Source organism: Capra hircus (assembly GCF_001704415.2).
Source record: "Capra hircus breed San Clemente chromosome X unlocalized genomic scaffold, ASM170441v1, whole genome shotgun sequence".
NCBI lineage: Eukaryota > Metazoa > Chordata > Mammalia > Artiodactyla > Bovidae > Capra > Capra hircus.
The window spans coordinates 63085074-63112180 of NW_017189516.1; the positions used below are offsets into that span (position 1 = coordinate 63085074).

At 45.3% G+C, this 27107-nt stretch overlaps 1 protein-coding gene across 2 annotated transcripts in view; it reads left to right on the top strand.

The window, feature by feature from the left end:
- NLGN4X (neuroligin 4, X-linked) overlaps positions 1-27107 on the top strand; it is a 396345-nt gene that overhangs the window by 76403 nt on the left and 292835 nt on the right. For both annotated transcript variants that reach the window (XM_018044013.1, XM_018044014.1), the window contains exon 4: positions 13630-14451. In XM_018044013.1, the coding sequence (XP_017899502.1) occupies positions 13980-14451 (472 nt within the window). In that variant the 5' untranslated portion in view covers positions 13630-13979. The remainder of the gene's footprint in view (positions 1-13629; positions 14452-27107) is intronic.

Here is a 27107-nt window from a genome sequence, read left to right on the forward strand (position 1 = left end):
CCCTTCTCCAGGGGAATCTTCCCAACCCAGTGATCGAACCCGGGTGTCCTGCATTGCAGGCAGATTCCTTACCACTGAGCCACCAGGGAAACCCACACACACTCTGCTTTGAAGATAACAGTCAGGTTTCTGAGGACCCTCGGGCTGAAGGCAACTGATGAGGTCACTTCATCCAAGCCCTCGTGGCTCGGTCCAGGACGCTAAAGCACTGGGCGCTACGTGATGTTTCAGAGGTCTGCTGGCTAATTGGTGACTAAGGCAACGGCAGTCTTAGGTGACCTGACTCTGTGTGAGCAATGCTGTCAGCCTCTGCTGCTTTTTCTGGATTGTGTGGGCAGCTGGTCTATCTCCTTGACCTTGGAATGTAACCTGGACATTGATATCTTTCCTTCTCTCTTATTATCTTATTTTTAACTAATTTATTTTAATTGGAGAATAATTACAATATTGTGATGGTTTTCTTTTTGCCATACATCAACTTAAATTTTCTTTTAAATTTCAGATATTTTTTAAGTGCTTGGGAAAATCAATTTTGGGGAGAAACCTGTAGAGATACGCATCTCCTAATGGAAATTTGCACTGTAGGATGATAGAAAGTGAAAGTGTTAGATGCTCAGTCGTGTCCAACTTTGTGACCCCATGGTCTACCAGGCTCCTCTGTCCATGGGGTTCTCCAGGCAAGAATACTGGAGTGGGTTGCCTTTTCCTTCTCCAGGGGATCTTGCTGATCCAGGGATCAAACTCAGGTCTCCCACACTGCAGGTGGATTCTTTACCATCTGAGCCACCAGGGAAGAACTGTACAATAACCACACTTAGAAAATGTGCGCTGTATGGAAACAGAGAAATAAATATATATATATTCATATATATTTATGTAAGTTAAACAAATACATCTACGGACATACTGTAAAAGAGAACGGCACCAGTATCTTTGTATGTCCATATGAATTGCTACCCAGAATAGGGTAGTTACTGCCCTGGCTTTTGGTTTTTATAATGCCCTTGTTGCTTTTTTGTATTTCAGTACAGGTACAGCTCTAAGCTGTTTATACAATGCCAATAATAGCATCCCATCATATGTCTTTTTCTGAGACTTGCTCTTTGCTTGGAGAATGTATCTGTTTTGACTCAGATCTTCATTTTATACGTTTTTCACTGCAGTATTCTAATAGGCTAAAATGTACTTATCCGTTCACCTCTTCGTGAATGTCTGGGGTTTTTCCAGTATTTTTTTCTCTATTATGATTTTGCTTGTAAATGGAACTTTTTGGTTAGGTCTCCTGACATGACTATCAAGGAAGCTCTATAGGAGACAGACAGACTATTTAGGTTGTATAGTTTGTGTGTACGCATTGCGTGTGTGTGTGTTTATCTGCACCAGAGTCGAGTGCACACCTGACACTCCTGTATGACACAGAATTGTTTTCCCGGGGGACCACCCTAATTTGTGACCAGCCTGGCATGGAACTGCTCCACATCGTGGCTCAATGCTTTCTGCCTCTTGGCTCTTGCATTTTCGCTGACCCTAAGTGACCTCTTCTCTCTTTCACCAGTACCCAGTGAGTTAATCTCTCTGGTCCAGTATTAAGACTCTCTGCTGATTTGAGGAGTTCCTGTATGTGGTGTCTTGAAAAGGGGAAACACTGGAGATGGCTTTGAATTTATCTAAAGTGAAAGTGAAGTAGCTCAGTCGTGTCTGACTCTTTGAGACCCCATGGACTGGAGCCCGCCAGGCTCCTCCGTCCATGGGATTCTCTAGGCAAGAATACTGGAGTGGGTTGCCATTCTCTCCTCTCCAGGGGATCTTCCTCACCAGGGATTGAACCTGGGTCTCCCGCATTGCAGGCAGACACTTTAACATCTGAGCCACCAAGGGAAGTCCTGAATTTATCTAAATATTTAGAAAAAGGATGGTCCTAGTTACTGGAGTGTGGAACAAAAATTATGAAGGCTATTTGAAGAGCACAGAAATGGGAAATTTTTCAGAGACACGATGTCTTGAAGGCCTGACACTTTGACCATGATGTTCTGTGACTGAGTCTGGTGAGAGAGCTCCACACAAACCCTGGAGATATTTGCAAGTAACTTGATTTATATTTGGAAATCATGTTTGGTAATATGTAATCATTTTTTTGCAAAAAATTTGAAGTGTTTATTAAATTTTCTGTTAAATATTGAACACTTTTGTTTGTCCTAGGGCTGCAGTGATTAATAAGATGGATAGATTTTTAAATTTTATTTGTTTATTTTAATTAGAGGCTAATTACTTTACAATATTGTGGTGGGTTTTACCATACATTGACATGAATCCGCCATGGGTGTACCTGTGTTCCCCATCCTGTTGCCCCCTCCCACCTCCCTCCCCATCCCATCCCTCTGGGTCATCCCAGTGCACCAGCCCCGAGCACCCTGTCTCATGCATCGAACGTGGACTGGCGATCTGTTTCACATGTGATAATATATATGTTTCAATGCTATTCTCTCAGATCATCCCACCCTCACCTTCTCCCACAGAGTCCAAAAGAGTGTTCTATACATCTGTGTCTCTTTTGCTGTCTGGCACATAGGATTGTCCTTATCATATTTCTAAATTCCATATATATGCGTTAATATACTGTATTGGTGTTTCTCTTTCTGACTTACTTCACTCTGTATAATAGGCTCCAGTTTCATCCACCTCATCAGAACTGATTCAAATGCGTTCTTTTTAATGGCTGAGAAATATTCCATTGTGTATATGGACCACAGCTTCCTTAAGGATGGATAGATTCTTTTGAAACTTTATTTTTTGTTGGAAGGTAGTTGAGTTACAATGCTGTGTTAGTTTCAAGTGTACTGCAAAGTGATTCTGTGATACGTATACATGAGTACATATGTACAAGAATCTGTTTCAGAATCTTTTCCCTTACACGTTATTACAAAATATTGAATGTAGTTTCCTTTGCTATACAATGGGTCCTTGTAGTTTAGTTAATACGTAGTAGGGTGCATGTGTTAACGCCAGACTCATAATTTATCTCCCCCTCCCCTTAGCGTTTCCCTTTTGGTAACCATAAGTTTGTTTTCTGTCTGTGTGGGTCTGTTTCTCTTTTGCCTGTAAATTCGCTTGTATCTTTTTATTTTTATTTTTTTAAGACCCGCGTATAAGTGATAGGACATTTGTCTTTTCGTTTGACTTACTTCACTTACTGTGACAATCTCTCCATCTATGTTGCTGCAGAGGGCATTATTTCATTCTTTATTATGGCTGAGTAATGTTCCTTTGTATCCCATAATTATCCATTCGTCTGTTGATGGACGTTTAGATTGCTTCTGTGACTTGGCTGCTGTGAATATTGCTGCAGCGGATATAAGCGATCATGTGTCTGATTATGGTTTAGTCCAGATACATGCTCAAGGGCTCAGGCTATCCAATCAGTCTTGAGTGGACCACCTACGAGCCGTTAGACCCTTATCCTGGGTTTGTTCTGAGTTCTGTCTCTCGTTGCAAAGTCCACTTCCTAGGCCGTGCCCCAGATGTGTTCCTGACCCATTAAACTTCACCACAAGAACAGAAACAGTGATGGAGGTGACAATTTGGACCCCTCACTGGGCACCAATCCACCTTGAAGGAAGTTCCTATGGCGTCTTTGCTCTTTGATTATTTACATGGAAGCCTCATGGTTAAAAGCGTGGATTTTGATGGGCTCTGCTTTTTAGAAGTGCAACTACATGGATCGGTATGCAAAGAACTGTAAGAACTGACAAAGATAGAGTAGTACTCTTGTCCATCTTGGAGATAAAATCAAAGCCAGGATTTTTTTTTTTTTAAGGAAAAACACAAAACTGCTAATTGGCTGAGTACTGGCGTGGAGTAAGTCTTGAATAAGGATTGGATGTGTGTGTGTGTGTGTGTGTGGGTGTGTGTTGTAAGCCAGTAAGAATGTGTGTGTGTTGTAAGCCAGTAAGAGTGTGTGTGTGTTGTAAGCCAGTGAGAGTGTGTGTGTGTGTTGTAAGCCAGTGAGAGGTGTGGAGGTTGTAGACATTCGTAACTGGTGCCCTGGGCTGTCTCACAACAGAGATATGTGTTCTAAGGTAAAACCTTAGAACCACACGTCACTTGAAGAAGTGAAAGTGTGAAAGCGTTAGTCACTCAGTCGTGTCCGACTCTTTGGGACCCCGTTGACTGCAGCCCTCCAGGCTCCTGTGACCATAGGGATTCTGCAGGCAAGAACCCTAAAGTGGGTTGCTATTCCCCTCTCTAAGCGATCTTCCCAACCCAGGGATCGAATCCACTTAGGTATCACAAAACACTGGTGTGTCCGCCCCAGAATCTAAAGACAAAATAATAGATCTTGGGAGAGATACAGGCTCTGCAGTTTGGGGGAAGGCTATTGCAGACTTGCTAGCCCACAGGGTGGAAGGACTGTCGTACAGCCTCCCTCACTGGGACAAGGACCGGATCTGCTGGTCTTGTTTTCCCGATGCTTCATGGTGCGAGATGAAAGTGTATCTTCCAAGTGCCTCTGATGTTGGCGCCTCTTGGCAGCAGAAAGCAAATCCCACACGTTCCTGGGAGCTGAGAGTAACACCAGAGAGGGCTGCTTCTGACCTCATTAATCCTCTCATTTTTTGTTCCCGTTTTCTCCTGGGAGATGCATCCTCAAAGTTCTAACATGTATTTCATGACCACAGAGTTGTGAGGCCGTGAACACCCCAGAGACCTGATTTTACTCCTTGAAAGGCCAAAGCACCAAGGTAAATTTGACCAGGCCTCCCCTGAATTAGGGCCTCCCTCCTAGCTCAGTCGGTAAAGAATCTGCCTGCAAGTGCAGGAGACCTGGGTTCGATCCCTGAGTCAGGAAGATCTCCTGGAGAAGGAAATGGCAACCCACTGCAGTATTCTGGCCTGGAAAGTCGCATAGACAAAGGAGCCTGGCGGGCTACAGGCCATGGGTTGCAAAGACTCAGACACGACTGAGTGACTAAACCACCACCGCCACCCCTAAATTAAATATATATGTTTTAAAATTAAACCAGTCTCAGTCAGAGTGATGTTCACTTTGGGAGGAAGTGCATTGCAATTCTAGATTGACAGGCCTGAGTTGGTTGGAGCCTTGCCTGAATGACAACCTCAGATAGAGTTGGGTCCTACAGAAATCTTTCACAAATACCCACTCAGGGATCTCCCTGGTCATCCAGCAGTTGGGAGTCCACCTGCCAGTGCAGGAGACGCAGGTTAGATCCGTGACCCCGGAAGATCCCACGTGCTATGGGGCGACTAACCCCAGGGGATACAACTGCTGAGCCCAAGTGCTAAAGCTTGCAAGTTGCAACCACTGGGCCCATCCATCCGAGAGCCTCTGCTCCCCAGTGAGAGTAGTCTTTGCTCAGCAAAGACAGAGAGAGCCTGTGCGTGGCAACGAAGACCCAGCACAGCCAAAATTGGATAAATATATAAATAAGTCTAACTATGTATTTTAGGTCGTGTATGGATATGAGAGTGGGATTATAAAGAAAGCTGAGCACCAAAGAATGGATGCTTTCGAACTGTGGTGTTGGAGAAGACTCTTGAGAGTCCCTTGGACTGCAAGGAGATCCAACCAGTCCATCCTAAAGGAAATCAGTCCTGAATATTCATTGGAAGGACTGATGCTGAAGCTGCAATCCTTTGGCCACCTGATGGGAAGAGCCTACTCATTGGAAAAGACCCTGATGCTGGGAAAGATTGAAGGCGGGAGGAGAAGGGGACGACAGAGGATGAGATGGTTGGATGGCATTACTGGCTCAGTGGACATGGGTTTGGGTGGACTCTGAGAGTGGACAGGGAGGCTTGGCGTGCTGGAGTCCATGGGGTCGCAAACAGTCAGACATGACTGAGTGACTGAACTGAAATAAAAATATATAAAAAGAAAGCCCAATGTCCTTAAAAAATACACAGTCAAGTTATAAAGCACGTTGAAATGCCACTTTTGCAGAGAAGATAGGCTGTTAAGATCCCTCCAAACTCCTCAGTTTCATGTATGTAGTAAAGTTAAGTTTTTAACTTTTTCCATGAAAATGTTTTATTCAGGAATTTCTCTTTTGTAGCACTTTGTTTTTATTTTGGACACATTTGAAAGCTACGTAAATATATCTTACAGAGAAAAGATATATAAATATGTGTACTATTAACGTTTACTGAGTATACACATATATTATGTGTAGCTGGAATGTTCCACTCCCTGTGAAATTATTTTCAGTGTGAAATTTACATGAGAAGTCTTTTTTTTTTGTCTTCAAATGTATTTGAAAGGCTTTTCTGGTGGCTCAGATGGTAAAGCATCTGTCTGCAATGCAGGAGACCTGGGTTCAATCCCTGGGTTGGGAAGATCCCCTGGAGGAGAAAATGGCCACCCACTCTAGTACTCTTGCTTGGAAAATCCCATGGACCGAGGAGCCTGGTGGGGCTGCAGTCCACAGGGTCGCAAAAAGTCGGACACGACTGATAGACTTCACTTCACTCAAATGTACTGGTTGGTTAAATTTCTTCTGTGGAGAAGGAAATCGCATTGTGCTCCAGTATTCTTGCCTGGGAAAGCCCATGGACAGAGGGGCCTGGCGGGCTACAGTCCATGGGGTGGCAAAGAGTCAGGCGCGACTGATCGTGTACACACACACACACACACACACACACACACACACACACATTTATTGTGATTTTTAAGTGATGAGGAAGATGCCCATTTAAAAAGTTTATTTAAAAAAATCTTTGTTGTCTGTAATGTTAAAACATTTAAGGTTGCCAAGTAATTGAATGTGACACACACACACACACATATACACACACACACACACACACATATATACACACATACACACGCACATATACACACACACATATATTTACACACACCCACATATATACACACACATATATACACACACATACACACACACACATATATATTTACACACACATACACACATACACATACACACACATATACACACACATATATATTTACACACACATATATACACAGACACATACACACACATACACACACATATACACACACATACATATACACACATATATACACACACATGTACACACACACTTATATACATACACACATATATACACACATACACACATATACACACATATATTTACACACACACATACACACAGACACATACACACACACATATATATACACACATATACACACACATATACATACACACACATATACACACACACATACACAGATATACACACAAACACACATATATATACACACACATACACACAAACACACACACATATATATATACACACACATACACACATACACATACACACATATACACACACATATATACACACATATATATTCACACACACACATATATACACACATATATATTCACACACACACATATATACACACAGACACATACACACACATACACACACATATACACACATACATATACACACATATACACACACATGTACACACACTTATATACATACACACATATATACACATACATACACACACATACACACATACACACATATATTTACACACACATACACACAGACACATACACACATATATACAAACACATATACACACATATACACACACATATACACACACATATATACACACACATATATACACAGATATACACACAAACACACATATATATACACACACATACACACAAACACACAAATATATATACACACACATATACACACACACATATATACACACACACACATATATAATATACACACACATACAAACATATATTTGGTTCCACTGATAATTCTCACACAAAGCTACAGATGCTTAGTCATTTAGATGGCTGCTGTAAGTCATAAATTTGGTGATGTACACCAGCAGTTCTTACCTTGAGATGCTTTTGCCCCCTGGGGGTCACTTAGCAGTGTCTGGAGACAATCTTGATTTTGAAACCTAGATTGCTAAATCTAGTGGGTATAGACCAGCAAAACTGAGACACAAGACCGTTGAGACTCCCTTGGACGGCAGGGAGATGAAAGCAGTCCATCGTAAAGGAAATCAACCCTGAACATTCACTGGAAGGAGTGATGCTGAAGTTGTAGCTCCAGTACTTTGGTCACTTGATGGGAAGAGCTGAACATTAGCAGTGGCGCCAGACAGATGTTTGTGGGCATGTGTATGTGAGTCACCTTCAAATATTTGGCAACTTGAAGAAGAGTGGGGTCCGAAGAGTCACCAGTGTGGCCTCTGAGAGACAGTGCTGGACGTTGATGGTATGCCATTTTCTGCAAATTGGCAGATGCTAGAACATGATGACTTAACGTAGCTCAGAATGGTTATTGTGACGCCTAACCTGGACGTCATGAGTGTCCTGGTAATGCCACCGCCAGGCTCCTCCTCCAATGTCCTGCTGGTTCATGGTCTCTCTGTGGCCCCCTGCTCCTTGTGGGGAGGTAGGCTTGAGCGTAGGACTCCAGCATGACCCCACTTGCTCAGTCGTAAAGAACGTGCCACATAGCGGTGTTCTCCTAGAGGAGTCATGGAGTGGACCATACTTCCTCAAGGCGCCCACCTTGGAAGTCCTGGGACCAAGCCCCTGCCTGAGTACTTTCTCTTGTTATTCAGTCACTCGGTTGTGTCCAGCTCTTTGCAACCCTACGGACTGCAGCACACCAGGCTTCCCTGTGCTTCACCATCTGCTGGAATTTGCTCAAACTCATGTCCGTCGATTCAGTGATGCCATCCAACCATCTCATCCTCTGCCACCCCCTTCTCCTCCTGCCTTTAATCCTTCCCAGCAGCATCAGGGTCTTTTCCAGTGAGTAGACTCTTTGCATCAGGTGGCCAGAGTATTGGAGCTTCAGCCTCAGCATCAGCCCTTCCAGTGAATATTCAGGGCTGATTTCCTTTAGTTTGATCTCCTTGCAGTCCAAGGGACTCTCAAGAGTCTTCTCCAGCAAGACAGTTTGAAAGCATCAAGTAAATGCTACTTGAATGAAATGCTGCCTTCCAGGGACAGTGTGGTGCCTTGTGTAAGCTAACTCAGTTACTCCCCAAACGAATTAGAAGCAAGGAAGTGAAACGAGGATCAAATACTTTAAACGACTTGCTCTGTCTCTCTATGTGCTTCATGCCAACAGGGGTCTGACTTCAGTGCATTTTATGTCTATGTTCAGGAGGCTTTTGAGCAGCTGTGTGTACCAACTCCCCGCATGTCAAGTCAGGAAGACATAAAGGAAATGCTGCATATTAACACGCATATGTGAAATGCAAAAAAATGGTACAGATGATATTACTTGCAAGAAAGAAACAGGGACACAGTTGTAGAGAACAGATGTATGGTTACCAAGGTGGAAAGAGGGTAGAATGAACTGGGAGGTTGGGATTGACGTACATACACTATTGTTAGTATGTATAAAATAGATAACTAATGGGAACCTGGGCTTCCCTGGTGGCTCAGGCAGTAAAGAATCTGCCTCTAATGCAGGAGACCCAGGTTCGATCCCTGGGTCGGGAAGTTCCCCTGGAGAAGGGATAGGCTACCCACTCCAGTATTGTTGGGCTTCCCTGGTAGCTTAGATGGTAAACAATCTGCCTGCAATTGCAGGAGACCCGGGTTCCATCCCTGGGTTGGGAAGATCCCCTGGAGAAGGGAAAGGCTACCCACTGCAGTATTCTGGCCTGGAGAATCCCATGCACAGAGGAGCCTGATGGGCTACAGTCCATGGGGTCGCAAGGAGTCGGACACAACTGAGCGATCAGCACTTTCACTTTTCAATGAGAATCTATTGTCCTGCACAAGGAGCGCTAGTCAGGGCTCTGTGTTGATCTAAACGGGAAGGAAATGCAGATAAGAGGGGATATGTCTACACGTGTAGCTGATTGACTTTGCTATAGAGTAGAAAGTAATCGAACATTCTAAAGCAACTATACACCAGCATCTCCTGATACTGAGGGAAGGTTTTCTAAACCCTGACCCTCTGCTCACCTGTGGCTCACCCCAGCCCCATGAAGAAGGCATGACACTCCATCCACATAAAAGCTCAGGGAGGTTGAGTCACGTCTCCCAGCTCATAGAGAGGTAGCATTTGTCCACGCAAGTCTATCAGAATGGGATATGACTGACACCTCCTATGACCACGAGGCAGGGTTGAGAAGGACCTGCTGAGGGCTGGTTCTAAACCAGAAAGGACTTTCAGGATCAGAAAGCCCGAGCAACTCAACACCTCTGCCCCATTCTTGTCTGTCCCTGAATTATCCAGCAGTTGGATCACCGCATGGCAGGTATCCAAGTGTTGTCTCCAGTGCGAAGATAGACGCAGACACAGCCATCAGCTGCTGGGTGCGATGCGGAGTTTTCCCTGTTGATGCTACCACCCGGCGCCTCAGCGCGTTTTCATCCAGCTCTGATTAACTCGGCCTGGGCTGTCATGGATGGCGGAGCTTCCCCCAGGGGTATTCTGGCTCCTCGATGGACAGATCTGGCTCAGCTACGTTTCATTAAAAAGTAAATTATCTGTTTGACATATTTTGCTCAGCCCCGTTCCCTGAAATGAAATGCGTAATTACATTCTGGTCCAGAAAGACTCTTGAGTAACCCACCGTGTCCTTGGAAACACATTCGTTTATTCTGGGTTGCAGAATGCTGCGTATTTAAAGGTAGGGTCTGATGGAGAGTTGGAGGAGGAAATGGCCACCCACTCCAGTATTCTTGTGTGGAGAATCCCATGGACAGAGGAGCCTGGGGGGCTACAGTCCATGACGGGGGGCTGGGGGGGTGGCGTCGCAAAGAGTTGGACATGATTGAGCAACTGAGCAGCTGATGGAGAAAGGACTGGTGGTTGCCAAAGGTGGGAGGTTGAGGGAAGGATGGAGCTGGAAGTTAGGGTTAGCAGATGTGAGCTTTTATATACAGAATGGAGAGACAGCAAGATCCTCCTGTATAGCACAGGGACCTGTATTCAGTATTCTACGCTAAACTGTCATGAAAAGGATTCTTAAAGTACGTGAAGGTATAACTGAATCACTTTGCTGTACGGCCGAAAATAACACAACAGTATAATCAACTATATTGTTTAGTCACTTAACTTGCGTCCAGCTCTTGCCACCTCATGGACCGTAGCCGACCAGGCTCCTCTGTCCATGGGATTCTCCAGGCAGGAATACTAGAGTGAGTTGCCATGCCCTCCTCCGGGGGGGTCTTCCCAATGCAGCAACTGAGCCCAAGTCTCCTGCATTGGAGGCAGATTCTTTACCACTGAGCCCCCTGGGAAGCCTGTAATCAACTATACACTTCAAGAGAAAATGTTGATTTTTAAAAAGTAGCATCCTTGTATGATCACTTGAAATATTTTCTGTCTCTAATGCATTAATTGTAATGCTCATGTGTGACATTCTTATAAATATCATACATCCCTTATCTATTGAGAGTTGTGGGATCCACACCGAGACACAGAGAAATGGTCAGGGTGTTTTTTTTGTTTGTTTGTTTTGAGGGGAGGGGGAGGGGAAGCAAGTGGCTTGCAGGATCTTCAGTTCCCCAATCAGGGACTGAACCCGGGTTCTTGGCAGCGAGGGCGTGGAGACCTGATCCCTGGACCGCCGGGGAATTCATTCCCAAGGATGTCACTCTTGGAAAGTGGGCTCCTCCCAAACTCCTCAGGTCAACAGCTTAGATGTATCATAGGCTGCGGGCTTTCCTATGGAAGGCAGGCGGTATTTGACGTGGAAATCAGGATCGCTCTACCAACACTCTTAACTATGAATGGTGACTTGATATGACAGAGGCTGCATGACCTGTTGATAACCCTGGAGATGTACCTACCATGTTGTCCAGTCTCTTCCAAGGAAGCTAAGGTTCAGGGCAACAGTGCCTGGAGCCCAGATGCGTGCTGTTGAGCCGCCCGAGACTGATAAGTATTCATGGTCTGCATGCCTGCTTAGTCGTTTTAGTCCTGTTTCGACTCTTTGCGACCCTATGGACGGCGGCCCTCCAGGCTCCTCTGTCCATGGGATTCACTGGACAGGAATAGGGGACTGAATTGCCATTTCCTGCTCTAGGGGATCTTCGTGGCCCAAGGAAGGTCTTTAACATCTTTTGCTTTCGCAGGCGCTTTCAATTTGATGCTCCCTTTGTGTTGGGCCTCTTAGGTGGTGCTAGTGGTAAAGAACTGGCCCGCCAATGTAGGAGACTTAAGAGATGTGCGTTCCATCCCTGGATCTGCAAGATACCCCTGGAGAAGGAAGTGGCAACCCACTCCAGTGTTTTTGCCTGGAGAATTCCATGGGCAGAGGAGCCTGGCGAGCTACAGTCCATAGCGTTGCAACGAGTCGGACATGACTGAAGCGACTTGGCCTGCCCTTGGTATTGGCTGATAAATGTCCACGAGGCAGGAAGCTGATCTGTTTTCCACATCTTAGAAGACTTTCAGAGTTCCACTCATAATATTTTAGGGCATAGTGATTTTTTTTTAATATTGATTTTTTTAATTGAAGTATAGTTGGTTTTCAGTGTTGATTCAGCTATATATGAGTGTGAGTGTGTGTATATGTGTTTCTGACTCTTTTCCCATATAGCTTGTTGTAAAATATTGGGTATAGCTCCGTGCTGTACAGTAGGTTCTTATCTATTTTATAAAAGTAACCGAAGAATTGATGCGTTTGAACTGTGCTGTTAGAGAAGACTCTTGAGAGTCCCTTGGACTGCAAGGAGATCCAACCAGTCCATTCTGAAGGAGACCAGTCCTCGGTGCTTTTTGGAAGGAACGATGCTAAAGCTGAAACTCCAGTACTTTGGCCACCTCATGCAAAGAGTTGACTCATTGGAAAAGACTCTGATGCTGGGAGGGATTGGGGCTAGGAGGAGAAGGGGACGACAGAAGATGAGATGGCTGGATGGCATCACCAACTTGATGGGCGTGAGTGTGGGTGAACTCTGGGAGATGGTGATGGACAGGGAGGCCTGGTGTGCTGCAATTCATGGGGTCACCAAGAGTTGGACACGACTGAGCGACTGAACTGCATTGAACTGTTTTTTTTAAACATCCCAGAAACAGTGTTTAGGTGGTGCCTGTCCATTGACGGGCTGATATCAACAATAGTGAAATTGTACTGGTTGTTTACTTGATACACTTAGGAACTTGTGTGACTGTATGGACTGTAGCCCGCCAGGCTCCTCTGTCCATGGGATTCTCCAGGCAAGAATACTGGAGTGGGTTGCCATGCCCTCCTCCAGGGGAATCTTCCAAACTCAGGGATGGAACACACATCTCTTGCAGTGGCAGGCAGGTTCTTTACCACGGAGCCACCCCGGAAGCCCAAGAATCAAATTCGATGTCCATACCGTTGTCTGCATCGCTATCAGTACATGTTGTGCTGACATGTTGGTTCATGTAACGAAGTCTCGAGGGTTCCTGGAATATTTTGTTCTCCGGTGGGGGAACGCTGTGGAAGTTGTCAGGACACTGGCTAGAGTCTACGGCCTGGAGAGACCAGGCACTCGATTGATCGGTGAAAAAGCATTTCCGGGAGTGATGCGTAGGGTTTCCCGGAAGACGTAAAATGCCAGCGGTGACGCCGGTGTTCCGTTCACCATCTGTGTCTGCTTTTTCCTTTCTCTGCAGGCCGCCTGCTGTGCGTCGGCGTTCTTATAAAGGACCACTGTTGCTGGGAGGTGCCCGACGAGCCTGGCATCTTTGGAGCCCTGCAGCGGCGGGAATCCGGTGCGAGGATTAGGGCAGCACCGCGGTCTTGCAATGGGCGGTCAGGACCACCGCTGGGCTGGCTGTTGACCTTGGGCTCTGTCTATGCCTCATCGGGAGTGGGTTTGCAGGAAGCCCTTCGCCTCTCCCGGCTGTCGGTCCTTGGAAGCCCCTCTCTCTCCCCGAGGGCCCCCCGACTGCCCTGTCTGTTCTGCTCAGAGTCTCCGCCCCCGGACGCCCCACCCACCCGACCCCGGATGTGCGCGTGAGCCATGTCGAGACCGCAGGGACTGTTATGCCTTCCGCTGGCCTTCACCCCCGTCTGCGTCATGGTCAACTCCAACGTCCTGCTGTGGATCACCGCCCTGGCCGTCAAGTTCACGGTCATCGACAGCCAGGCCCAGTACCCCGTGGTCAGCACCAACTACGGCAAGATCCGGGGCTTGAGAACGCCGCTGCCCAATGAGATCCTGGGTCCCGTGGAGCAGTACCTGGGGGTCCCTTATGCCTCGCCCCCCACCGGGGAGAGGCGCTTCCAGCCCCCCGAGCCTCCCTCCTCATGGACCGGGGTCCGAAATGCCACCCAGTTCGCCGCCGTCTGCCCCCAGCACCTGGACGAGAGGTCGCTCCTGCACGACATGCTGCCCGTGTGGTTCACGGCCAACCTGGACACCCTGATGACCTACGTGCAGGACCAGAATGAAGACTGCCTCTACCTGAACATCTACGTGCCCACGGAGGACGGTGAGTATGCGTCTTCCGCAGAGTGCACCAGCTGGGTCAGCCTCCCCGTGTGCCCGAAAGCCTTTTATCACCTCCTGTGTGTGATGTCTCTATGACCCAGTTATCATCTTCCGTGGTCACAGGGCAGTTATCACTTGTGAGCTTGTGCAGTGTGTATTTACGCAGCTGGACAGTCCTGTAATGAAGGACTTAGTTCTTTCCGGACATTGCCTTTATAGTATTGCTCTCATCTTTATTCCCAGACGAGAATCCATGTGAGTGGATAGTCTTGTAGGTTACACTGGGATCACCTGTAAAAGGTGAATCTCAAGAAACTAATAGAATTAACGTGACCGTCCTTCAGGGAGCCACTGAAAATAATATCAGGAATAGTGCCTTTGGCTTTAACGTCTTAAGATGCTAGCACTTTTCCTTTTGAGTCTTAACAGGAACCACCGATTGTTTTGAATACCCAAGCGAGGGATAGTTCGTTGAACGATTGAAATTGATTGTTGAGAAGCCGCCTTGTCGCCCTAAACTCGGACGTCATTTTCTTCCGGTGGTCACTGCCGGCAGACGGCAGATGTGTGTCATCAGAAGGGTCTAGTTAAGTCAGAAAAATAATGTTCTTTCTGGGACCCAATGCTCCCTTTGCTTTTGGATAACTCAGCAGTGAAAGTCTTGGTAACAGTAATGTTCCATCTAAATCAGGTGCTTGTAAGACTTGGGTATCTCCTTCTTTGTGTAGACTTCAGAAGGCCAACCAGACTGAAGTTGGGCTAAGGTTCATGAGAAAAATTATGTTCTTATGTTAGAACAAAATGACCGTTTTTTTTTTTTGCTTGGATAACACAGCAGTGAAAGTCTGTGAAAGCCATCATGTTCTATATATTATTATAATTTAACCCCACGCTAGTCAAACTTGGCTATCTCCTTGTCTGTGAAGACTTTGAATTAAAATGTTTGATACAGACCAACCAGACCACTGGATACAGTGTAGACCCATTTTTTTTTTTCATTTCTTATTTACATGTGCTATTTTCGTACCAGGAGAAGGAAAAGGGTAGAATGCAATCTTCCTGGAATTTTAAATTTAGAGGCATCATAGTAGCTGTCCGTGTCTACTCTGAAAACCAAAATGCATCCTTGTCCTTGGTAACTTTCACACACACCTTTGTCTTCCTTTTTTTGCCCTCTTTAATCCTTGAGAGATATTTCTCCATGAGACTTAACTGAGAGTCTAGCCGCAAATGCTGTGCTTCTTTCTCAGAGTAGATGCAGGGAGGTGGTGTGATGATTGCTTAGGAGAAACCAGGCCACAGGCGTCTGTTAGGGAGATGACAGGTGACGTCCAGGGAAAGGTATAGAAGGGTTGGGCTTCATCATGTCAGCATAGGTTGGCATGGAGACGGCCTCCTTGTTGCTATGGAGACAGAGGAACCAATCACCTTGCATAGTCTAGGGCTGCATGGGGTTCAAGGAGTGACACCGGGTGCCTCACTTCCATGTCGAGCCCTGAGCTGTCCTTGCATGTGGCAGCTCCTAGTACCTCTTTGGTGCATCGACAAGTACCCCATCCCAAGCAAATTGAGGGTTCGCCTTTCAAAGCCACCTAAGTCCTGGACTTTCTCATCATGAGCTGTCCACTTGAAAGAATTAAAAGAAAGATGGAAGGGGAGGCAGGGTAGAGGGAACAGACTTGGGTAAAAGATTAAACTCGCTTTCACAATAAATTTGACATGCTGGTGTTTATGAACAGGTAACTTGAGAGTGCTACCCTTTCAGATAAGGAACGTGCTTCAAAGGGAATGCCTCCTTATGAGGAAGTGAAAAACAGTGTTAGTCCCTCAGACGTGTCTGTCCCTTTGCGACCTCGTGGCCTATAGCCCGCCAGGCTCCTCTGTCCGTGGGATTCTCCAGGCAGAAATACTGGAATGGGTTGCCATTCCCTTCTTCAAGGGACCTTCCCAACCCAGGGATCGAACGAGGGTCTCCCGCATTGCAGGCAGGTCCTTTACAGTCTGAGCCTTGAGAGGTAGGGCACAGTTAGACCATCCAGGAAGAAAAGTCAATAGCTTCCTTGGTTGCATACTCATAAGTGTGCAATTGTGTGGATGGAAACCGTAAGCAATTTGGCCATTTCTTTGTGGTTCAGTATTCAATAGGAATTTGGGGGGAAAAAAAAACCACGTGAAAAATGCTGCCTAACAGAGAAGCAGTCTAAATTTAAGAATAAAGGCGGTGCTGCTTGTTGACTTCCGGGGTATTTTTATAGCACTTTTGCACGCCGTATCTCACACCATCTTGACGGGAGAGTCAGAAATCTAATAGGGGCTGAATAGCTAAAATTGATCTCCCTATAATATATAAATAATGGAGTTTCGCTGGTGAGTGAAGCCACACGCCTGTGTGTCTGCAGAAACAGAAAATTGCAGCCTGTTGGGTCAGGAGTTCTGTGCGTTTAAAAAAGATAACTTGTGTCCATTTGACAGTGAACATGGAGGTTTAGATATTTAATTACTGGTTCTTCCTAAATGAAGAAACCCTACTTCTGCCATAACACATGGAAATTATGGCTTCATGCTGGTTCCTGCAAAGAGTTTCCTTTAGGGCATATCTAAATTCGTAACTGTGCCTTTGATGAAATGGATGTATGGCGATGCCAGCTGTTGGGAATTCAGAATTCTGCTTTGGCGCTCGGTTATTTATTTATTTATTTTTGGTTTGTCCTGATGCTTTGATCAGTTGGTGTGTCCATGCGACTTCACTACCAATACTGTAATTATGGGTTGGTGTCACGTACCAGTTAAGCTTTACATATTGTCATGGCAACAGAGAGAGCCATTCCTAATTTCCAGAGACACGCACTTATTGTAAGCAGAAGAGTGGCTCCCCCCAGAGAAGGGCGGGCTTCCCAGGTGGCTCAGTGGTAAAGAACCCGTCTGCAATGCAGAAGGCGTGGGTTCGATCCCTGGGTGGGGAAAAGTCCCTGGAGGAGGAAATGGCAACTCACTGCGTTGTTTTTGCCTGGAGAATCCCATAGACAGAGGAGCCTGGCTGCTGCAGTCCATGGGGTTGCAAAGAGTCGGACACGACGCGACGGAAGTCACTTAGCAGGCATGCATGACCACACATGAAGGGAAGGGCAAGTCCTAAGCCCAGGAAGTATTGGCTGTTATTACCTTAGAGTGCTAAGTGGAGGAGGTTGCATCTGAAATTAATACCTGCTTAGCTGTGGACTTTAAGATGCAGAGAATATACTCCAGCTTATCTGGGTGGGTCCATATGTGATCGCAGAGACTGTTAATTGTGGATGAGGGAGAGAGAAAAGGCGAGCAGGGCCAGAGGAAAGCACCAGGGAAAAGGCGCAGCAGCCAAGACGGAGCCGGAAGTCGTGGGATTCGGCAGCTTCTCGAAGCTGGAAAAGACAAGATTCCTCCCCTTGAGCCTCCAGAAAGCCCTGCCCACCCCTCAATCTTAGCCTGGTGGAACTCTGGCCTTCAGATCTCTAAGAGCCTCAATAGCTGCCCCTTGAAGCTGCAACATCGGTGGCGATTTGTTACGGCAGGGACAGAAATCTCATACAAAATTTGGGCAGCTTTTATCACAGTTTGAAATTTATCGTAAAGTGTTTCCCTGATTGAAAGCAACCCACACACCGCTAAACAGTTAATGCGAAGTTTCTCCGTCACTACTCATTCTGAGATGGTAATTCCTTTGTTTGCCTTTGTAACGCCAGGATGGCTTGTTTTTATTAAACTGTGATTTTAATGCTGGGTAGTTAAAAACTTACTGCTTTCTGTTATACATGTTAAGGAGTCAATGTTAGTCGTGATGGCTGGGTGGCGATTTTGAAGATGTGAGGTTTAAACTCTAGAAAGCAGACACCCAACTTTTGGTTGGAGGTGTGAAAAGAGGTTTCTGGCAAACCTTACTAGTATTCAAAAGCAATGCTGATTTTACACAGGAGCATACTGAAAATGCTAGTCACTCGGTCGTGTCTGACTCTTTGCAGCCCCGTGGACTGTAGCCCGCCAGGCTCTTCTGTCCATGGGATTCTCCAGGCAAGAATACTGGGGTGGGTTGCCATGCCCACCTCCAGGGGAATCTTCCCGACACAGGGATGAAATGAAGGTGCTTTTAAAGATCTCCAGATGCCCAGAGTGGGTGTAAGTGAATGGCATCAAGGAAAACACCCAAATGGTTCTCTTCCCTCATCTGACATTTAGAAGCAGCTGTACCTCTGAATGGCTTCTTCCTGTGTTAGGATAATCTTTTCAGCTCCTTGTTCCTTCGGTCAAGACCTCAAGATCTGATCTCTTTTGCAGTCAGGTGGATTCTCTCCCCTTTTGAGAAACAACTTACAGGTGAATTTATTTGAGAGGATGTCAGTTAATTCTCTCCCCTCCCCAGTTTTAGTGAGATGTCTCTGAGGGACATCGCCATGCAAGCTGAAGGCAGACAGCATGACGGTTTGACTTCCATGAACTGAGAGACACGATCACCACAATAGTTTCAGCTAACGTCCATCTTCTCACGGGCTTCCCTGGAGGCGCAGTCTGTCGAGAATCTGCCTGCAGGAGACATGGGTTCGATCCTCCCGTTGGAAAGGTACCCTGGAGGGGAGGGCACGGCAACCCACTCCAGTATTCTTGCCTGGGGAATCCCGTGGACAGAGGAGCTTGCGGGCTACAGTCCATAGGGTTGCAAAGAATTGGACACAAGAGAGCAACTCTACCACCTACCACCACAGATCTCATATAGCTGTGAGAAAAAGAAAAAAAGGAAAGATTTTCTTTTCCTTGTGATGAGAACTGTTAGGCTGTACACTTAAAAAAAATTATTTTAATTGGAGGGTAATGACTTTACAATATTGTGGTGGTTTTTGCCATACATCAACATGAGTCAGCCATGGGTGTACATGTGTCCCCCATCCTGAACCGCCCTCCCACATCCCTCCCGATCCCATCCCTCAGGGATCAAATCTGGCCTGGCGCGGTCTCCAAGTTGCCTGTGTCTCATCGAGCAATGGTAACTACAGCCGTCAACCCTGTACATTACACCCTTGGCGCTTGCTTATCTTAGAACTGGGAGCTTCTACATTCTGACAACTTTTATCCAACCGCCTACGCCTCCGCCACCCCCCCACTTCTGGCTGCAGCAAATCTGATCTCTTCTTCTATGAGTTTGTTGTTTTTAGAAAACTTTTTAATTGGAGTATAGATGGTATACAATGCTGTATTAGTTTCCACTGTACAGCAAAGTGAATCTGCTAAATATATACGTATATCCCCTCTTTTTCAGATTCTTTTCTGGCATAGCTCACTACAGAGTGTTGAACAGAGTTCCCTGTACTATGCAGTATGTTCATACTAGTTATCTGTTTTTTATAGAGTCATGTGTATTTGCCAATCCCAATCTCCTAGTTTATCCCTGCCCCCCTCCTTACCCCTTGGTAGCCATAAGTTGGTTCCGTACATCTGTGCCTCTGTTTTGTAAAGAGGTTCCCTTGTACTATTAATTTTTTTTAGATTCTACATATAAGTGATACATTATGATTTTTAGATTCCATATAGATGTGAATACAGTATTTGTGCTTTTTTAAAACCAATCTCACTGAGCGTTATGCCATCGAGGCCCACTCACTTTGTCGCAGACAGTGGGAATTTCCTTTTTAACAGCTGCGTGATACTCCACCACATACCTACACCTACACACCTACTTGTGTATCCATTCACGGGTGCGTGGTTGCTTTGGTTGTTCCCCTGCCTTGACGATTGTGTGCAATGTTGCTGTGAAGGTAGGGACACAGTAACTTCTCTGAATCCTCCCGACTATCAGCTTGCTTCACTCCTTCCACTGAGCTTGTAGCACTGATTGGCTAAGAACACGCCTGCCAGCCTGCAAATGCCAGCCTGTTCCCTTCCCGGTTGAGTGATTATGGGCAGTTTCTTTAGCTAGTGCGTGCCTCGTTTTCCTTGGGTATAAAATAGAGGTGAGCTGGGAGACTTCTTTGCACACATATCCAGCCCCCAATTGGATGTTTGTGAAGCATAGTTAGTGCAAGAACAGAGAACATGAAGATGTTTCTCTCTCAGTTGTGTCTGACTCTTTGTGACCCCATGGAATGTAGCCCACCAGGCTCCTCTGCCCATGGGATCCTCCAGGCAAGAATACTGCAGGGGGTTGCCATTCCCTGCTCCAGGGGGTCTTCCCGAGCCAGTGATCGAACCCAGATGTCCTGCATGGCAGGCGGGTTCTTGATCGTCTGAGCCGCTAGGGGATCCCGGAGAACCAGAACTTTTCCGCTAATTTGTACACGTGTATCTGTCTACTATAATGTCCAGTCCATCGTTCACGTAGATTGCCTGTAACATAAGTGTTTATATGTCATAGTGGAAGGGTCAGCTTAGGAAATGGGACTGAGGGTCTATCACTTCTGGACAGTTCCTAATATGGCTTTAACAAAAGAGGAGTGTTGAGAAATGGAATGTGTTTTTTTAATTGAAGTGTAGTTGAGTTACAATGTTGAGTTAGTTTCTGCTGTACAGCAAAGAGATTCAGTTACATACACACACACACATATATTGATTTTTATGTTCCTTTGCATGGTGGTTTATCACCGGATGTTGAATGTGGTCCCCTTTGCTATACAGTAGAAACTTGCTTGTCTGTTCTAAATACAGTAGTTCCCATCTGCTAATCCCAAGGTCCTATTCCATCCTTCCCCCTACCCTTAGGCAGCCACACATCTTGTCTCTTGTGCCTCTGAGTCTGTTTCTCTTTCGTAGATAACTTCCTTTGTGCCATTGTTTAGATTCCACATATATAAGTGATATCACATGATATTTGTCTTCCTGTTTCTGAATCACTTCACTTAGTATCATCAGCTCTTGGTCCATCCGCGTTGCTGCAAATGACAATATATCAGGAATGGCCTTTTTTATTTTTATTTTTTTCAAACAAAGAGCTGAGTATTACATTCTGCTTTATTCCTAGCTTTGTCTTTTACGGCCTGAGTCGTCAACTGGATTTTTAGCATCCCACTTGATTTGCAGAAATTAATCACCAGAGAAGCATTAAAATGCATTTCTTGGAACAGGCTCTCAGAACAGCCGAAGACAATAGCACAATTCTTTTTTCTTTTTAACGTCAGATAAAGGAAAAATTAAGTGCCTTTCTCTTCTCATCAAGTCACAAATAGTTCAGGTGTATGCAGAGGGGGAAAAAAAAATCTAGGTGAAAAACTTAAAGCTGTGTCAGTTAACACGGTGAGACAGGTGTTTTAGCCGGTCCACATCAGCACGAAGCTACGTGAGAGTCACTAATTGCTTCCCATTTTCATGTCAGGGGGATGTTTGACGTTGTGTAGACGTGGCTTGTAAGTGGAGATAATTGGGAAAGATTATTAGATAAATATCTCCCTGACAAGGAATAATTGAAAACAGTTTAGCATGTTGTGAACACGGTTAAACGAGAGTGGATTTCTGGCAACATGTGTTTCTCTCCCAGCTTGAGAAGTTCTCCAATAGAAGAATAAGCCTGTGGAGGGTTTAGCAATTTTCCATGTTTCGAAGAATACTACTGGCTTAGCATGCCTTGCAAGTTAGAAAACCTGTTCTCTAAGGAAGAGAATTTCCCGTTGCACTTGTCATCTTCCAGAATATGAGTTTTAACTCACTTGGCAGTTTATAGATTTTTTCCATTCCTACAACAAGTCCCAGGGACATGGTTGTTGTTGTGTTAAGTCACTCAGTTGTGTGACTCTTTGTGACCCCATGGAGCACAGCGTGCCTTTGACATCTCCTGGAGTTTGCTCAAATTCATATCCATTGGGTCGGCGATGCTATCTACCTATCTCATCCAAGTCACTTAGGATCTATTAAAAACCACGTTTGCTATCTATGCATATTTATAAGCAATAGTTTTTAAAAAACTGTTAGAAAGTTGAGGTGCAAGTTAGTCCGCTAGAATATGTCTGCGTGCCCAAAAATTTGCTCGTTCTTTGTTCAGCATCCCACCACCCACGAGGGCTTCCCTTGTAGTTCAGCCGGTAAGGAGCTACCAGCAATGCAGGAGACCTGGGTTCAATCCTTGGGTTGGGAAGATCCCCTGGAGAAGGGAAAGGCTACCCACTCCAGTGTTCTGGCCTGGAGAATCCCACGGACTGCATAGTCCATGGGGCTGCAAAGAGTCAGACACAACATACAGACTTTCAGGTTCTTTCATCCCACCCCCAGGGCGTGTAATAGCTTCATTTGCTGCCAGAGACGCTGCTGGTTTGGACACTGTTGTTTATTTTGCATATCGTCTTGGTGAAGCCTTCAACCTCCTTAGTGAGACCTCACTTATGAATAATAATAGTGTTGTGTGTGTGTGGGTGTGGTTAGTTGCTCAATTGTGTCCGACTCTCTGCAACCCCATGGACTGTGGCCTGCCAGGCTCCTCCACCCTTGGGATTCTCCAGGCAAGAATACTGGAATGAGTAGCCGTGCCCTTCTCCAGGGGATCTTCCTGACCCAGGGATCAAACCCAGGTCTCCTGCATTGCAGGCAGATTCTTTACTGTCTGAGCCACCAGGGAAACCCAATAGTATTACGTCTCCTGTGAATGTCTTTTCATGTTATAGTGATTTGGGTCTAAGCTACTGTATAGGAAATAATTAGGAAAGAGAAAACATGGGTATGTTCTTGTGACTTCAGTTTTATGGCCATTCAGCGTTGGCCTCATTACCAGTATCTGTCACTGGAAGATTAAGTTTCTTCAGTGTCATGAAGGGGAGTAGATCCCTGTCTGTCTGGTACCCTGCTTGCTGAGACCAGGCTGTTTGTGTAATGAATTACCTTCATTAATGTTGGTACAATGAATTCCTGTCATGTTTTCTCCTTTATGGTTAACCACGCTGTTGGGTGTAATGAATTAGGTTAACCAGGCTGTTGGTGTAATGAATTAGTTTCATATTTTCTCCTTTATAGTTACACGTACATTAATTTCATGTGTTACTCCCTTTATGGTTAACCAGGATGGTTCTGTAATGAATTAATTTCTTGTTTTCTCCTTATAGTTACACATGAATGAGTTTCGTGTGTTACTCCCTGTATGCTTAACCAGGATGGTTCTGTAACGAATTAATTTCATGTGTTACTCCCTTTATGGTTAACCAGGATGGTTCTGTAATGAATTAATTTCTTGTTTTCTCCTGATAGTTACACATGAATGAGTTAAGCAGGCTGTTTCTATAATGGATTAATTTCTTGTTTTCTCCTTTACAGTTAGCCATGAATTAATTTCACCTGTTACTCCGTTTACGGTTAAGCAGGCTGTCTCTGTAGTGAGTTAGTTTCACGTTCTCTCCCTTACGATTAAACACGACTTCGTTTCATGTCTTACCTCCTTTACGGTCACCGAGGCTGTTTCTGTAAGGAGTTAGTTGCGTGTGGAAGGCAATGGCACCCCACGCCAGTACTCTTGCCTGGAGAATCCCATGGACGGAGGAGCCTGGAAGGCTGCAGTCCGCGGGGTCGCTGAGGGTCGGACACGACTGACCGACTTCACTTCTTTCACTTTCTCTTTATGCTGCATCCAGAGACACACAGACTGCAGTTAAAGCGAAAAGAAGGTGATGCTCTGTTCAGTTCGGCTATCAGGACCGCAGAGAGTTTGTGAGGGGTGCACAACAACAGCCCTGCGTCAATAAATCGGACCTACAAATCACTGGGGAGCTTGCAGACGGAAAGTGTGAAAAAGAGCTGTCTGTTCACACCCTGACCCCTTGTTAAGATGAAATGAAGCTGAGACACAAGGTTGTCCCTATCTCATTAATTCAGTCGAATATTCTGTGTAGGCTTGGAAAAGTAAGTTTCTACAACTGGAAACAGATTTTTAAAAATGCGAAAAACCAAAAAAATTCATGGTAGATTTCACATCTCTGATGATTTGGAGTGGTGATGACGCAGGTTGGTGTGTAGTTTGTCCTGTGTCTGTGTGTTGTCTGTGTGTATGATTTAGGAGGGAAATCCATAAGAAAAACCGCCCATAATCCCCTCAAGATCCCGTGTGTTCCGATTTTCTGGAAAAAGCCAAATTGTGCATGGAGATGACAAGACCGTCCTTTCCTCCCAGAGTCCCCAGGCACCTTTGAATTTTCCCTTCATCAGGATACTGCCTTGTCTGACGTGACTGCGGTCCTGTGTACAATCCTGGAGTTTTCCCCTGGGGAAGAGGGTGTGTGCCCATCTGAAAGGGAGGGACACTGAGAGTATTGATTTGTCTCAAGTCAAGGAGCTTTTCTAGTCTGTTTCCACGAGTTCTGAAAATGACATGTCCCGGAGCACTCCTATCCCTTTGCCTTAGGACGGGTGCTTTCAGCTGGGTTGTGTTTTATTTATGACACAGCATAATCCATCACTCCATCCAAAAGCGCACACGTTCACCTCACAAGCTATATCTTCACCATGGTTCTAACTCGAGCCAGATCCTCTGTGCGTCTTTAGAGCCCAACAGGGAAGCTTTGTGTATTTTTTCTTCTCTCCTCCATTTCTTATTCTCCTTGCAGCCTTCTTGGATGGTTCACTGAGAAATAGTGATGAATCACTGTTTGTACTTAGCGTATGCAAGATTTTGGGTGAATCCAACAAAGGTCCGTCTAGTCAAAGCTGTGGCTTTTCCAGTAGGCATGTGTGGATGTGAGAGCTGGGCTGTAAAGAAAGCTGAGCACTGAAGAATGGATGCTTCTGAACTGTGGTGTTGGAGAAGACTCTTGAGAGTCCCTTGGGCTGCAAGGAGATCCAACCAGTCCATCCTAAAGGAGATCAGTCCTGAATATTCATTGGAAGGACTGATGCTGAAGCTGAAATTCCAATCCTTTGGCCACCTAATTCAAAGAACGGACTCATTGGAAAAGACCCTGATGCTGGGAAAGATTGACGGCAGGAGGAGAAGGGGATGACAGAGGATGAGACGGTTGGATGGCATCACCGACTCAATGGACATGAGTTTGAGCAAGCTCTGGAAGTTGGTGATGGACAGGGAGGCCTGGCGTGCTGCAGTCCGTGGGGTCGAAAAGAGTCGGACATGACTGAGCTGCTAAAACAACAAAAAAGATGACGTAAAGAGATATAAGCCTTTGATGGGAAAGTACATGAGTCCCAGCAAAAACTATAAGCTTCAGAAAGGAATCAATAGGCATAGTGAATTCAAGCAGGGAGTGCTTGAAGTTACCACGGAGAACAAAAAAAAAAAAGAAAGAATTTGCAAGTTACCTTTTCTATTGAGGATCCAGGATGGAAATGTTCCCATCTGTCTTGAGATGATGATCCAAACATCCACTCCTTTACCGTGAGATGAAGAAACTCTTTCCGAGTCTCCGAAAGCTAAGCTTCTTGTTCGTTGCTTCTCTAGATGGACCAAGACATAAAAATGTACAGAATGGTGAGAGGGGGAGGGATAAATAAAAACCCTGACAGAACTATAGGGAGGGGCTTTGATGGTGCAATTCAACATGCAAAGTAGTCACTTGGGTTTTTTTTTTTTTTTTTGCATCGCTCTATTTTTTGACATTGGAGGATTCATAAATGGAATTACATCCGAAGGAATACTGATGCCTATTTTTCTTCTCAACAGACTGTGCAATAAAATTTATGTCAAAGAGCACGAGTTTCCATTCTTACCAAATTCAAATATACTTATCTTCTGAAATTAGGGAAAAAAAATATCATTAAAAGCTTTGCTGCTCCTCCGAAATCTTTGCCTAGTGAAATACTTTCATAATGCTACATTTTAGACTCCACAAATCTTATATCACTATAATATTAATTTCCTACATTTTGACAAATAGCTTAGGGACTTCCCTGGCGGTCCAGTGGTGAAGACTCCACTTTCCAATGCAGGAGGCGTGGGCTTGATCCCTGGGAAGGAAATAAGGTCCCGCATGAAGCGGAGTGCATCCAAAAATTAAAAAAAAAAAAAAAAAAGCTTTAATTTAAAAAACGGAGTCGTAAATTGTAGAGAGGAAATTGTCTCTTCCCTAAGAAAATTAAATCGATAAAAACATAAGAAAGCTCAGTTCGATATTTCCTTTTGAGTGTAAGTCAGGTAATGAGATTAGCATATTGTATAAGGATGTTTGCCTTCCTCTTCCCCGCGTCCTCCCAAAGAAAGGGATTTTAGTAGATTGACTGTTCTACGACCCAGTGATCATATTACCCGGGAGTGACCGGGGAATTCAACCAGCACGTGAATCACAGAATGACGAGGTCCTCCCTAGGCTGCTGTGGATAACCTGTCCGTTAATTATCTGACTCTTGGTTGGATGTCTTGGTACTAACAGTCATAGCCAGTATCAACCTATAGGCGTGCCTTTTCTCTCATTGATCATGACATGTGTGTGGCAGTCATATTATTATTTTTTTAATTGGTGGATAATTGCTTTACAATATCGTGTTAATTTCCGCTGCTCAGCAATGTGAATCAGCCATACATATACATGTACCCTCTCCCTCTTGAGCCACCCACCCACCCCCCCGTTACCCCTCTAGGTCATCCCAGAGCACCGCGCTGAGGTCCCTGAGCTATACCCAGCAGCCTCCCACTAGCTGTCTGTTTTACGCATGGTGCTGAATGTGGGTGGGGTTCTCTGGTGGCTCAGATAGTAAAGAATCTGCCTGCAGTGCCGGAGA